This window comes from Akebia trifoliata, chromosome 8, assembly GCF_017979445.1.
Source record: "Akebia trifoliata isolate Shusen 1 chromosome 8, ASM1797944v1, whole genome shotgun sequence".
Lineage (NCBI taxonomy): Eukaryota > Viridiplantae > Streptophyta > Magnoliopsida > Ranunculales > Lardizabalaceae > Akebia > Akebia trifoliata.
Genome location: NC_141382.1, coordinates 21,966,130 through 21,981,331, shown reverse-complemented (window position 1 = coordinate 21,981,331; position 15,202 = coordinate 21,966,130). Strand labels below are relative to the sequence as shown.

Here is a 15,202-nt window from a genome sequence, read left to right as displayed (position 1 = left end):
CTGCTGGGCAGAATTGGATTTACTGGCTCGTTAAGTACCACTTACCTGGCCAGAACACGTGTACAGTCTAGATAACATACCATTGATACCCTATACATTTACCTGCTTTCGAGGAGACGTGAAGCTCCCCCGTCTTCTTGAGACGTATTTTTTTCCTGATTGGTTGGCATTATCTTCCAATATTACTTCTGTCGTTAACATCTCAATGCATTAAATGAAACGTCGTTTCATATCTTTTAAAGAACTAAGACGAATTGTTTCTCATCTGTAGTCGTACTAATGCCCCATTAACATCCTCACTAAACTCAAGGGCTACGACGGTTAGGTAAGAAGAGATTATCCTCCGCAGGCATACGCCCTCCTCCTTGCCCTATTATAAATAAGGAATCCCCAATACCTTTCCCTTCTTATCGTTCTTCTACCTTTTGCGAATTTGTCTTCTGGTGCCTCTGAAGCCTTCCAGACCTTAAGCCATTTTTTTTACCTCTCGTTCAGAGGTAATTTTCTACTTTCCATTTTACGTTTTTACTCTTCTTTGATTTCCAACTCTTTAATGGCTATCAACATTGCTCGACTTCATAAGGATTTTTTGATCCCCACCTCTGTGTCTGTTAGGGTTTGATAAAACCCTAACAACCTTAACGAATGTCATCAAGGGAAAATTTTAGTTTACACTAGCCAAATTAAAACTAGCCTAAGCTTCCCTCTCTCTCCCTTCATTAGGAAGGTGCTAAGTAAAATCAATCGAGTCCCAAGCCAGATGTCAAGCAATTTCTTTCGCCTAGTAAAGAAGGTGGAGGAATTGGGGATAACCCTCAATCATTTTCTCTCCAAGTACAATTTGAAAGCCATCCTTCAGCGCCCTAAGTACTACTCACTGTCTATTAAAAATGCAGTTGTCGCCCTGGTACGTTCCCTTCCCAATGCTGACAAAGGGTGGTACAAGGATCCCCCGATCATCTCTGAGGATTGGGAATTTGGCCCAGGTGTCCCTCATGAGAGATTTAGGGTTCCTTAGGTCTTCTAGGGTAAGCCACACCTTTGGCTTCTGGTAATACTTGTTTTTTCTACTACACTTGGTTGTGCGAGTCAGTCTAATCTGATTTTGGCTCTTTTGCAGATTCTTTTGTCGTTTCTACTGTAGAAGCTAGGAAAAAGCAGTGCAGAGCGGCCAAGGAAAAGAAGGAAGAAACCAGGGAACCCCAAACGAGGAGATTGAAAGGGATAAGGCACATCTTTCTCCCTCTCTTCAGCCTCGTCCACTTGTACGGCGTGCTCCTGCTCATCTTTCTGAGCAAGTCGCAGAGAACTCCCCCTCACCTCCTACTCCTCTTATCTACCAAATTCCACTTTCTTGCACCAAACCCCCCTTCTGACGCCATGAACATCGACCTCTTGAACTTTCCCCTCTCCCTCCCTCGTTCTACCAAAGCCCACTCACCCCTTGGCAGTTAGAGCAAGAAGAAGAAGAATCTAGCTCCTTTTAAAAGGCAAGGCAGCACACAAGCTACTGGAGCTGAGCAATTGGCGTTGGTTGGCAGTGAACAGGCGGCAACTACTGAGATGCCTAACGGGGCCCTCGTCTAGAAGGGGTAGGGCTCTGACGAAGTCAAGGAGGTCAGCCCTGCTCCTGAGCTCCAATTGCGCAAGAGGCGCATGCTTAGGAGGAAAAACCATTTTCCTCCCCTGGAAAAACTAGATCAGGAGGGCCTCACTAGCTACAAGACCCCCCTCAAGGATCTAACCTTCCACTGGTCAGGCAAGGAAGAACTCCTCGAGGAAAGGAATGAGAACCTAGTCTAGAGGCCTAACTTCACTGTGGGTGTTGGCCTGGTCAGCAATAAGGACAGCAAAGTGAGGGCCCTATGATCAATGCCTCACTCTTCTCCCACTCCATTCCTCCTAGGGACATGGAACTTGCTGATTAGGCCAACCTAATCTGACCTTTGGGAAGTTGATCCAGGGCCTCTACCAGGTAATATTCTTCTCTATCTTCATATATCTTACTTTATATTTTATCAATTTTTCTGATTGTTTTCTTCTTGACAAGCCAACATGATCGGATCCTTGGCCCTCTTTAGATGGCGTGAAGCTCATAGCCATGCAGTTGCTCTAGCCAGGGAGTATGAAGAGAAGCTGGCCCATCTTAACGACGAGTTAACCTCCTCTAATCATGCCACTAAGGAAGCCATGGAGGACCTCGAGGCAAACTTGGCTCAGTTTCCAAGGTAAACGACGCCTTGGATGCAAAAAATAAAAAGTTTGTGAGCTCCCAGTAGTATCTCCAACTGGATTTACAAGGAGAGAGTAGAAAGGAGGGACGTAGAGTTGGTAGACCTCCAGGAAAAGGTAAAGCAACAAAATCAAAAGGCGAAGGAGTAAGACCTTGAGCTGGGCTCCCCCAAGGCTGACTTGGAATTGCGCTTGGAAGTTGCCCTCAGTTTTGCTCTGACGACTCAACTCGAGTCAATGCAGGTAAAAACCAGGGTAGAACAGGCCAAGGAAGACAAGGCAGAGACCAAGAAGCTACTGGGTCAACTGTAGACTCGTTACTCCTAAGTCGCGGAGAAAGTAGCCACAAGGCCTACCATGAAGATTTTGAGGCAGCTCGACTGCAATATGGAGACGATGAAAAAGATGATTCTAACAATGGTTCTACTCTTCTTGTTCTCGAGCATCAACCAAAATGGATGGGTTCATTCAAACAAGTACCCCCACCCCCAGTTGAACTAGGAAGATATACCAACCCCTAGCCAGGACAATGCTTCTGGTCAGGTTCATGCTCCTGATCAGACCAATTTAGCCGATCAAACCAACCTTGCTGAAAACCTGCCTTCTCATTCTGATCAGACCCCTTCTGTTGAGGACCAAACGCCTTCTCTCTGATTTTGTTATGCTTGCCTTTCCTTATGTAATCTCCAATTTTGAGACTTTACAACTGAAAATTTTATTTTTCATCTGAAAAATTTTGCTTTTCATTTTAACTTGTTATATCTCGTTAAACCATTGCAATACTCTTATTATGTAACTCATAACTTCACTATGTAATGATTCTTCACAGTTAATGAAAATTTTATTTTTCATCTGAAAAATTTTGCTTTTCATTTTAACTTATTCTATCTTGTTGAACCATTGCAATACTCTTATTCTATAACTCATACTAAATTTCAATCTTGAAATTCTTATTTGAACAATATTTGTTCAATCTTGCACCCTATTTCTTCCCCCAGGTGTTACCTAAGGTTTTTTTTTTTTACCTTGAGTAGCACCCTTGTGAGATGATAAGTGCATAAGCCACACAGGACAGCAGAGGTCACACAGAACCCACATAGGCCACACTGCCACTCAGGACAGTAGAGATCACACAGGACCCTGAGCCACATAGGGCTGAAATTTTCACTTTGGCACATAGGCCACACTACCACTCAAGATAGCAAAGGTCACTTGGAACCCTGAGCCACACAGGGCTGAACTTTTCACTTTGGCACACAGCCTATACTGCCACTCACGACAGCAGAGGTCACACAGGATCCTGAGCCACACAGGGCTGAACTTTTCACTTTGGCACATAGGCTACACTACCACTCACAACAGTAAAGGTCACACAGGATCCTGAGCCACACAAGGCTGAACTTTTCACTTTGGCACATAGGCTACACTGCCACTCACGACAGTAAAGGTCACATAGGATCCTAAGCCACACAAGGCTGAACTTTTCACTTTGGCATATAGGCCACACTACCACTCAGGACAGCAGAGGTCACATAGGACCCTGAGCCATACAAGGCTGAACTTTTCACTTTGGCACATACGCTTCACTGTCACTCAGGATAGCATAGGTCACACGGGATCCTTAGCCACACAAGGCCGAACTTAGAACGCACATAATTAAAAGAATTTCCTTTTATTGATAATATTTCTTGAGGTTACATGTATTCTAAGGTCTGAGCAACTCTTGACCTAACATGGTGGTCAAATAATAGATGCCTTTGTGACCAACTTTTATAACTTTGTAAGGCCCTTCCCAATTTGGTCCTAACTTCCCATTGTTCAACTCTTCTGTATTCTGGAAAATCCTACAAAGTACTAGCTCTCTTTCTTTGAATTATCTTAAGCGAACTTTCGTGTTGAAGTATTCTTTGTAACCTCTAATGGTAACTTTCTAGTCTTACCAGTGCTACTTCTCGTTTTTCTTCAAGCAAGTCCAACTCTGCTACTATCTGTTTATTGTTCTAGTCAGTCTGAACCACCTTTGAATATGATGTTGGAAAACTATTTTCGGTAGGTATCACTGCTTCCATTTTATAAGACATAACGAACGGAGATGACCCAGTAAAAGTTCTAGCAATTGTCCTATAGACCCATACACTCCATGCAACACTATTGTCCACCTACCCTTTGCCTCTCCTAACCTTATCTTTAGGATGTCAATCAGTACCATATTTGTGGCTTTAGCCTGACCATTTCCCTCCGGATACTACAATGAAGAGAACAACTGCGTTATCTCATGCTCCTTACAAAATGACTTGATCTGCTCATCCGAGAACTACCTCTCATTATCTGATACTATTGTATGAGGCAGACCAAACCGACAAACTATGTTCTCTTAGATGAGCTTCTGCACTTCTTACTGACAAATCATGGATAAAAGACGTGTTTCTGCCCATTTAGTGAAGTAATCTATTGCCACTAGTAAGAAGGTTAGATTTCCCGATGCTCTAGGCAATGAACCAACCAAATATTTTCCCCACTGCGCAAAAGGCCATAGGCTGACAATTGAGTTGAGTTGAACGACTGGTTGGTAGATGATCCTCCTATGTCTCTCGCAATTGTCATAACGTCTGACATGCAGGGTAGCATCTTTTTGTAAATACGGCCAAAAATACCCCTGGAAGAATATTTTATGTGCTAACGACCTAGCACCTAAATGATTCCCACAGTCTCCTTCGTGGATTTCATTGAGCACCTCTTTTGCCTCTTCCAATGTTAGGCAACGTAAAAATGGCCTACCCACGGATTTTTTGTACAACTGCCCATCCAAGAGGGTATAGCTCTCTGCTCTGGCCTTTACTCGCCTCATGCCTGGTTCGACATTTAAGTGATGGCAAATCACTTCAAAAATAATTCCTAGCATCTCCTCTATCGACCAAGCAAAGACATCTTTATTTCTCTTCAAACAATCTGTCAGATCCTATAACTCTTTCGGACCCAACTCTACTCCTCCTATCTGCCTTCCTTCCCCTATATCAACGTTGATAGGACAGCCCTCATCTCATGCGTCCACCATTTCCCAAGAATAACGTTATACGGTGAGCTTGCTTCAACAACCATAAACCTGGTCATTATGATCACAGGTCCTGCCTAAACAGGTAAAACTATTTACCCCCAGGGCTAGTCCGATCTTCCATCAAATCCGATCAAAAGGGCTCCAGCTTGGGTTAGTGCACTCCTATTCAGCCCCATTTTCTGGAAAGTTGAGGCATACAAGATGTCGACTAATTTGCCACTATCAATCAACACTCTCTTAAGAGTAAAGGTATCGACCTGAAGGGTTACCACCAAAGCATCGTAATGTGGCCTAACCATGCCTTCCAAGTCCTCAGTAAAAACCGTCATCTGTTCCTTGTTCGTCTCGCTCTGCTCTATAGGTCTACTCCTAGTTTTGTAAACGTGCATGAAATGTTCTATCCATCGCATCTTTACTCTCCTGTTGTTATTTTTCTGCCCTAGCTTCTTAGGTTCCTACTTTAAGATAACATCAATCACTATAACCCCTCCATCTTCACCTTCCGCAAGAGGTTGCTCTCATATTTGATTCCCTTCTCAAAGACAATCTGGCCTTTCTATTCTCGTTATGTTTCCCAACAAACCCTGCTCCGTTAATCTCTATAACGGGCTTCTCAAAGCATGACATTTATTGGTAGCATGAGCTCAAACCTAATGAAATGCACAGTATCTCTCATCCTGCTTTATCTGATCTCGTGGAAATGGCCCTGACCATTTGAAATAAGACTCGTTTACAATAAGGGACAGGATCTCGCCGGGGGGCATGAAGAAATACATCCCTTCTTTCTTCTGTCCTCTGCCCTATTCATGTTGTACTCTTATTTTCTTCAATTGCTGCTGCTGCTTAACAAGCTTGGCCACTATGTGTATCACCTTACCCTTTCCGACCGAATTTCGATGGTCATCCTTTAGTCGGATATACTTCTCTGCTCTTTCAAATAACTCACTTAGCGTTTTTGGCCTCTTCTTCACCAGTGATCTATATAACCCTGAGCCAAACGGCAATGAGTTCTAGAACACCACCACTATAGTTCTCTCATCACAGCTCTCCAAGGCCATGGCCTCTTCTCTAAATCTCCTTGTAAAATCTCTGAGACTTCCTCCTCGTTGCATCCGCATGCTGAGCAAAGCATCCACATCTTTACCAACTTTCCTGTTGCCAATGTACCGTGCCACAAAAGCAGTGCAGAGGTCCTCAAAAGCTATTGATCCACTCAGTAGCTTGTGGAACCAGGTCAGGGTATTTCCCTGTAGACTAGAAGGAAACAGCCTACACATTAAGTTTTCGTTCCCCTCTTACAAAGTTAACATTGGTCGAAAGTAGAACAAATGCTCAACCAAATCCTTTGCTCCTAAATAAGGGGTAAAACATGGTGTTACAAACTTCTTTAGGATCTCCTCAGACAAGATCTCAGTTGTGAAGGGTGATTTTTAAATTCCCTTAACAGCCTATGCAGCCACCAAGCCGATATTCGTGTTTTTTACCACCTCATTTTCCTTCTAAATCATATTTCTGACTTCCTTTCGCGTCAAACCTATCATGGGCTCAATTCGAGTTGTTGTGGCGGTCGCGATTTTAGCGTCTTCCCTCTCACTTAGGTCTTGCGATCAAGAACTGCCTTCTGCATTTGAATCGTGATCATCTCCGTAAGGAAGTGGGAAGTCTTACCTTTCTTTCTGATGGTTCTCTATGCATTGACTCACCTCTCGATTTTGTTCAACTAAGTCATCCACTCTTTTCTGCATCTCCACTAGTTATTTTTTCATATCTTCTAGCTGATTCAAGATAATAGTCTTTATGGTAGCGCAACAAGCAAATGAGCGTTCCCCTCAGTTGACCTGGTGGTTCTCACCATTGTTTCGACTGAAATCAATTTGCTATAGCGATTCCCACAGACCACGTCAAATTTGTAGAGGCGGAATCGAGTTTTACCTTGATCGACTCTGCTCTACTGAACCAAAGTAGCTCCTAAGTTCCTCCTGTAAGCACCGGTGTGATACCTGCCAATAATCCTCTAACGACCAAGTTAGAGTTGTTGAGAAAACAGTATTAAAGAAAAACAATTTTAGTCCCCTCTCTCTCTCGACCAAAAACAGATCCTCTTTCCTCCATTGCTCCCTATATTTATAGGTTTTTCCTTCAAATGAGGATTTCCCCATTAATCGAGATTCGATTACAGTGAGTCCCCTTATTACAAGGATCGTAGAAGGAATTTGAATCTCTGAGATTGAGTCCAAGATTATTGGGAGATCTCTTCCGAGATCTCTAGACTTGACATGCGTAGTCCAAGCTTATACAGATATTCAGATTAAGCCTACCCTGCTAACTAGGCCAGGTATCAGTCAGACTAGACGCTACTAACTTGGTCTTCCCTGGTGCTGGGCAGGATTGGATTTACTGACTCGTTCCAAGTACCACTTACCTGGCCAAGACACATGTACGGTCTAGATAACGTATCATTGTTATCCTCTACAGTATTCAAATCATCATAAATTTTTTTTTTTTTTTTTTTTTGAGAAATTTCCCCTTGGATCACCCACCTTGTTTATGGTCTCCGAGGATCTTTCGCAAATAATAACTTTCGGCCAATCTCCAAAACCTTTGAAGAGAATAGATACTAAGCAAGTGTTAAGGGGCAAGTACAACCCATCTCCAAGTGCAAATGTGTCCAAGTGTCTCTAAGGCTCAACGGTTTTCTTAGACACCTCTATTAACCGCTCCAACAAAACCTTCTCAACACATGTCACCAATGATTTCCAATTAGTCAATCTAAAACAATCAAGGAAAATTAGTGGGGCTCGCCTGGTTAGTGGTTGCAAAATTCGAAAATCTAATAAAGTCCCCCTATAACTTCCCTTCTAGACAACTCTAATGTGGCAAAAGACATGATTTCTCTTCACTACCTTATTTTTTGAGGCATTGATCACTTTCGAATACACCTGAAGAAGCCATCAAGCCTCCTCAACAAACACCTCCATGAATCCTGCCCGGGAAGATGATTTTTAAATAATTATCAGCCCAAGGCAACTTTTGACTGTCTTCTTCCTTCCAAGGTTTTTTTCCCCAACCGAACGGGAGGTTGAAAATTTCCCTAACTCATTCCAATTTGAATTTTGAAAACGGATCCAAATGGTGTCAACAAAACTTTCGATCTACCAACTAACTCCAACTATCCAAAGAAGCCAAAGGATCTGGTTACAAGCATAACTTCGACCAGCAAGAGGTATAAAGAAACAAACACAATAACATTAGGTCAGTGTTCTCCCACAAGGAAATCTAATTCTTGGTACAAAATTTGAAAGTAACTTTTTCATCTTCAAAAAGATGGACAATCATAGAGGACTAACCAGATTCTGGAAGATATGTTCAAAACATGTGTTTTAGAGTTTAAAGGGAATTGGGATGAGCATTTTCCTCTAATAAAAATTTACTTATAATATCAAAGATCAATAAAGCATTGAAACCAAATTTATCTAAAGAACTTGGTTTATATTTAATCAATGACTCACAGATGTTTACTAAGGGTTTCGGTATATATGTAAATGATGTTAGAAAATTGGAAAGTTGCATTTGGTTAAATTATGGGAAGTAGACTTTTTATCTATACCCTATATAAAAAGGAATAGCTACCGGGCAAATTTCACTCAATTGCAAATACATGATGTAGATATCTATGAACAACACCTCAACGTTTCTATACCCCAATTTCATTCAGGTACGATCTTATCCCTTGGAAACGTGTCCTCTCAAAAAAATTTGAAACGAAATATATGTCAAATCATCTCAATGCTGTTATACATGTCAAGCATATATGACTATTTGGCTTGGAGATGTCAATGGACCAGACTGGGCCAAGCCGGGCATGAAAAATAAAACCTTAGTCCAAGCCCAATCCACTTCCACCTACATTCGGGCCATTTGCAGGCTAGACCGGGCCAAACCCATTTTCAAAGACACTAAGGTAAGGGGATCATTATTAATTTATAATAAAACTATTATATACCATATTTAATTTAGTATGGTGGGCCTAACCACCCATCAGACCTACATTCAAAACCCAAAACCGGTCATATAATCAAACGGGCTTAGCCCGGCTCGACCCAGCACGATAGCTAAATGGACTTAATAACTAAACCCAAAACCCAGTCCACAGCAGGCCAAATCGGGGTAAACCCTGGCCCATTGACAGCTCTAATTTGGCTATTTGACATATTGTTTCGTTGATAATAGACTATTTTGTCTTTTACTTACACGTTTTGGTGTATGAACTATGATTTATGAATGAAAATATGAAATTTGTGCAGTACTTAATTATTATGTATTTTCTGGATTTTTTAGCATTTTTTTTAATGTTTTCTGCTTTTTTCCAAAAAAACAAATTCTGCATATGCAAACAGCCTATGTTGATCGCACGGACTCGCATATGCTATTTAGCAACATTGTTCTTAATCTTGCTTTAATGAATGTTTTGTATTGATTGATAGATATGAGATGGTAAGTTATTCCATATATACTGTATTATTCTATTAATGAAATGATGCTTAATGAAAACATTTTTTAGGTTACCAAGTAGTAGTTACAATACTTCTCTTCTAATAATCATTTTTGGGATTGAATATTTTTCAGAACACTCTTTTAATTTTCATGATGGCTGTGTTGATGAAGAAAATGATATGAGTTTCTCCCTATCTTCGAAACCCATAAAAGATTCCAACCTTAAATCTCTCACCCTACTCTCCCTCCAATCATCTTAGCTTCTCCATGAAAGCCAAGTGCATTAGGATACACAGAAGAATTTTAGTTCTTCAAAGTAGAACTACAACATTTCAGTCAACCTATCTATAGGATTTCTTCATATATCAACTAATCGGGTCATTAGATTCTTTGTTAGATGTAAGTTTCAATTACTTTTTCTAACAATTGTGATATTGTTACTAGTAAGTTTCAATCACATCAATGAAAACTTCAGTTAGCTAGATTTTCTCTATGATACCTGGAATGGAGAATCATGAACTATATTTTGACCATAGCTTTTGTGAGTTTCCTTTAAGTTTGAACTAAAATTTAAGTTAGCATTCAAGTTCGACCTTCATCAAAATCCAATAAATCGGTCTATAGCACATTTTCCAAAATTTTCATTTATATTATCAAACCTGCAAATTTTTTCAAAACTTTCATTTCTGCTGCTTTCCTTTTTGGATCAATGTTTTCATTATGGATTCTATAAGCAAGAACACAATAAAAGTTTCATGTACTGGATATGTCTACTATTTAACTAATTATTTTTCTTGTATTGATTGAACTACATTTACTCATACGCATTGTATTGCACCAGTTGGGAAACAATTCCATGCCACACGACATAAGGCTTTGGGATCCTAAGATATGAATGCCAGGCCCATCCTTTATAGGTTCTACAAAAATACAATATAAAAAAATCAGTCCCACATACATAATTCTACTATGTTGATAATCTTTAGGGTCCTTTATTGGTGATTTATAGCAGTTGGAGTTTGCCTTCTGTAGGTCATGTGAGGAACATTGATTCTGAAAAACTTATTTGGTTGCATCTTTCTACATGCCTAGAATTCCATTCTAAACTTTCTTATCTGCTCAAGTGCTATTCCTTTTTATTAGAACCTTAGGTTTTGAATAGTCCCTCACGCTATTTCTCTACTTTCGCAGAACTCTTAAAGTACATTTGAATTCTACTAAGTTAATAGTGGTCCCTTTACCATTCATGAATGATCACCAAAAAATCTTTGTTCATGACTAGGACCTCATATATTCTTCTTTTTTTTCTCTATACATTAGCAAGTTATCTTCAAACATGATGGACAAACCTTGGAATGTACCTCCAAACTTCAAAATAGTGATGGGTGACACTTTGTAGGAGAGAGAGAGATGCAGCACTAGGAAATGATAGTTTGTGAAGGCTTATATCATGCTTTTTGGATTCCATTGCAACTCTAGATTTTCCTTTGGGTTATGGTTCACAGTACAGATAGAGACTGTTTAAACATAGAACTACCAATAAGTTGCATAAAATTTGCTCAAGATTTGATTTGAAACTATAAGTTGTGTTTTAATTTGATGTCTCCTTCAGTAATTGGTGCTAATTTCACTCCTTGTATGGTGTTAACAAGAGTATTATTCAATTTTTAGTACCAAAAAGTGTCAACTTTTACATTGGTTTCCCATCTTGGCCCATGTTGCAGGTTGGTATATATTATCAATCTTTCTAATAATTTTTTATATTTTTTAATATTTGTTTGTAAATCTATGGCAGCCAAAAAAGGGTTAGGGGGAGGTCATTCAACCACTACCTTATGATGTCTGCATTCCAAGATAATAACTTTCGATTGGGAAAGAAAATTCTAAATGAAAAAATTCAATCCAATATTTTAGTTCATTTGTCATAAATAAGTTAATTTTTTGTTGTATTCTGACAATACTGTAGAAAATTAATGGTACTGTAGTTGAAAATATAACTCATTGTGTAGGTTTTGTTGCTATTATTTCCAATTATTTGCACACCTAGACAACCATTTGACCTTGTACTGCAATTTAATCATGTATTTGGCATGCAACACATGAATTGGGATTGAGATGATTGAAAAATGTATGACCATACAGCCTGCACATGCATCGCACGTGCAGGGCCCACTAGTTTCCTTAAAAGTTTAGTTTGTTTGAAATTTGATAATTCAAGTATATTGATCTACTTAAGCTGGTTTGAAAGGATCTACGGGTATTTTAAAAGTATTTTGATCTACCTAAGTGAATCGTCATTTTGGAATTTAGAGATCAGTTGCAGCAATTGCTAATTAGGATTGTTATTCATTGGATTGCAAAATGATATTGATAGAGGTAATTGGTATAGGACTCAATTATGATCCGATTATTATGAGTAAGTTTTGATCCAATTCCAGGGGATCAGGTTAAATATATTCTAGTTAGTTAAGTTCAATGCAATGGAATTAGTTATGAGCAGTTTTAAATATAAAAGATTATTTATATTTAACCAGAGAATCTCTATACTAGTTGTGTGGTTAACTATGTACCTGTCCAATTATTTTCGACTGGACTGGTTAACATGTTTGTGAAAGCGCCCTCGATCCGCGGGGTGCGCGGATCCGCTTTTGACCCTTGAGGTTTGGGAGTCGCCACCTAGTTATTGTGGTCTAGGAACCAAACTGACTCTAACATGGATAAAAATAACTAATCTACCATAAAAAATCTGAATTCGGAGATCAAATTACGGGGTTGGAAGGTGTTAGGCACCAACCCCGCCCGGCCAAAGCCGGTCTCTACTAACTTCCCAAGTAAATTACATTGCTAAAACCTAGATAAAAATAAATAAAAATAAAAATTTACCTTTCCGATAGCAAGGACTTTGTTCCCTCAGATCTGACAAAAAGAGCTCCTTGTACCGTGTTCCCTTGCTTCGTTCTGTCTCCGGATTTGACTTCGGATCTCCTAGATCAAGGTATCTCCTTGTTTCTGAATCTGAACTCTTCAAGTTTGTTGCGGATTTGGGGGTGTTTTTGGAAGTATTTTAGGCGTTTCTTATGTTAAAATCGAAGGGGGGATGTTAGGTAAGGAGTTGGGACTCCAAAACTAGGGTTTATGGGGGGCTAGCGGAGCTTCTAGACCTACTTCTCTCAGGGTTTATGATTTGATACGAAAATAGGGTGTGAGCACCTCTAGTTATAGATGTTTTTAGGGGTTGATTTGGATAGAGTTAGTGTTTAATTAGAGATCTTTTAATTAGAGTTGTGTTTTGGTTAAAATTGTTTTAGGTAGAATTGTTTTTAAGTTAGAACTGTTTTAGGTAGAATTGTGTTTTAATTCAAATTGTTTTAGGTGGAATTGTTTTTTAGTTAGAACTCTATTAGGTAGAGTTATTATTTATTGGTCTTATTTGATTGACTTTTAATGTTTTGACTTTAGTCTTAATTGATTGACTTTTAATATCTTGACTTCAGTCTTGCTTAATTGACTTTAATTTTGACTTCAGTCTCACTTGATTGACTTTAATACCTTGACCTTAGCCTTGCTTGATTGACTTTAAATTTTTGGAGAACCCCCTCCATTATTTCTTTAATTCTTTGGACCCCCAAATGGAGGGGTCCTTAAAGAAATATCCCACGAACCCTCAACAATTTTGCTTGAGAGCTCGATTGATCGATTTCTTTGACTCAAAATTTTAAATTAATTTCATTAATATTTCACTTTAATTATTTAATGTTTTATTTATTAATTTCGAATTTTTTAATTATGAAAATTGTGAAATTACTGTTTTGCCCCCGGAGAGGACTTTTCACGTTTTAAGTCGGTTTTTTATATTCCAGGATGTTTTAGAATCGATTTTTCGTAAGGAATTCAATGGAAATATTAGTTTGTGTCATTTATGAAGTTTTTTTTGTGTGAAATGATTGTAAACTTTATGAGGGGCATTTTCGTAATTTTGTCAAATTCTGTTAAAATTGGCGAAATGATTTATTTGTTTTTGATTTGTTATTTTATGTGTTTGAGAGAGTTTTCCTAAGCGTAACGTAGGCTCTAGGATTGTTTTGATGTTAGGGGTATTTTGGTAATTTGGTCAATTTTTAGTGATTTTTATCGTGAAGTTTCTTTTTGGTCTGCAAGATGATGGTTTCTATGTTTCTGGGTCGTATTTTCCTAGCGTAGCGTGGTTTCTAAGGTTTTGTCAGTTCGAGATACCTCATCCGGATTTCTGAAACATATCTGGTAACAAAATAAAGCAATGGAATACACATCCATCATTGGGAATCATTGCAATCGGATTAACGAGTTGATTAATCAGGCGAGTGCAAAAATGGGGTGTCTACAGTTTGTAAGGCTGTTACTATATCGTAGTCTGGACAGCTATATGATATCTCCAGTTATTTTGATCTATTATGGATATTTTACCGATTCAGATTAGAAACGTGTGATTAGATCTAGATCTCATCTACTGTTTGGATCCGCAAAATTTTGATTTCAAATATCTGATGCATAATGTTTAACTACGAGTTTCAAATCATCATATAGTGTATGCAATAGTTGCATGTCATACAAATTCTAAAGTGATTACGTGAAACAAGAACTATAAAATGAACTTACCTTGAGTTTTTTGTTATTCTTGGTCTCAGTATACATTTGAATCTCAATTGCATAGACCTCCAAAAGTTGTGTTCCTTTCTTTTGATCATCTGTACCATCTTCTCTTCGACAAGATTTGTGAAGCTCCTTCAAGATCCAATGTGAAGAAATTATTACACTCGTTAACACACAATACAGGAGGAGAGAATTAGCTATAATACAATGTCAGATCCAACAATATACCTTATTCATTCGTCCGTATTCACCCATGTCAAACCAAATCTTGCAAAGCTTTAGATTTGCCTTAAACCACAATCTCGGCAGAATAAGAGGTTAAATATATCAAACTTTGACATTGGAAACATTAAAATGACAGCCAAACTGCCAAGATAAACTTCTGACCTCATTCCTTGCCTCTTCAAGGGTCTTCAGCGTGGTCTCATAGAACTCTTGAAGAAGACCGAAGTTCTGGCTAGCTGACCCAGAAACAAAATCCATTATGTTGCTTATACATTTCTCGCTGTAATTACGTGTTACAGCTGATTTAATGTATGTCAGCATCTCCCTATAAGCATCCATCATCTCTTTAAACCTCCCTAACCTATAATAGAGCTTGACAGTTTGCTTTAGAGCTTTGAATCCCCTGATAAAATGGAGAAATATCATTAAGACAAGTGCAGTTTGAAAATTTAATACAGCCAACGATGTGCAGTAAAGAAACAGGTTCAAACACACCTATTACTCTCAGTAATATCTACATGGAAGTTGAAAGTTTTATATTACACTACAACGTTAGATTATTTTATA

At 38.9% G+C, this 15,202-nt stretch overlaps 1 protein-coding gene across 11 annotated transcripts in view; it reads right to left on the bottom strand.

The window, feature by feature from the left end:
* LOC147396384 (COP9 signalosome complex subunit 2-like) overlaps positions 1–15,202 on the bottom strand; it is a 101,189-nt gene that overhangs the window by 45,411 nt on the left and 40,576 nt on the right. For 6 of the 11 annotated variants that reach the window (XR_015180504.1, XM_086450351.1, XM_086450352.1 and 3 more), the window contains 3 exons: positions 14,799–15,038; positions 14,640–14,714; positions 14,417–14,552 (listed from right to left, as the gene is read on the bottom strand). Coding sequence is in view for 10 of the 11 variants with exons in the window: in XM_086450351.1 (XP_086306477.1) it covers positions 14,417–14,552; positions 14,640–14,714; positions 14,799–15,038 (451 nt within the window). In the remaining variant the exon portion in view is untranslated. Of the gene's footprint in view, positions 1–14,416; positions 14,553–14,638; positions 14,715–14,797; positions 15,039–15,202 lie in introns of all 11 variants that reach the window. The other 5 variants (XM_086450353.1, XM_086450355.1, XM_086450354.1 and 2 more) reach the window with 5 other exon arrangements.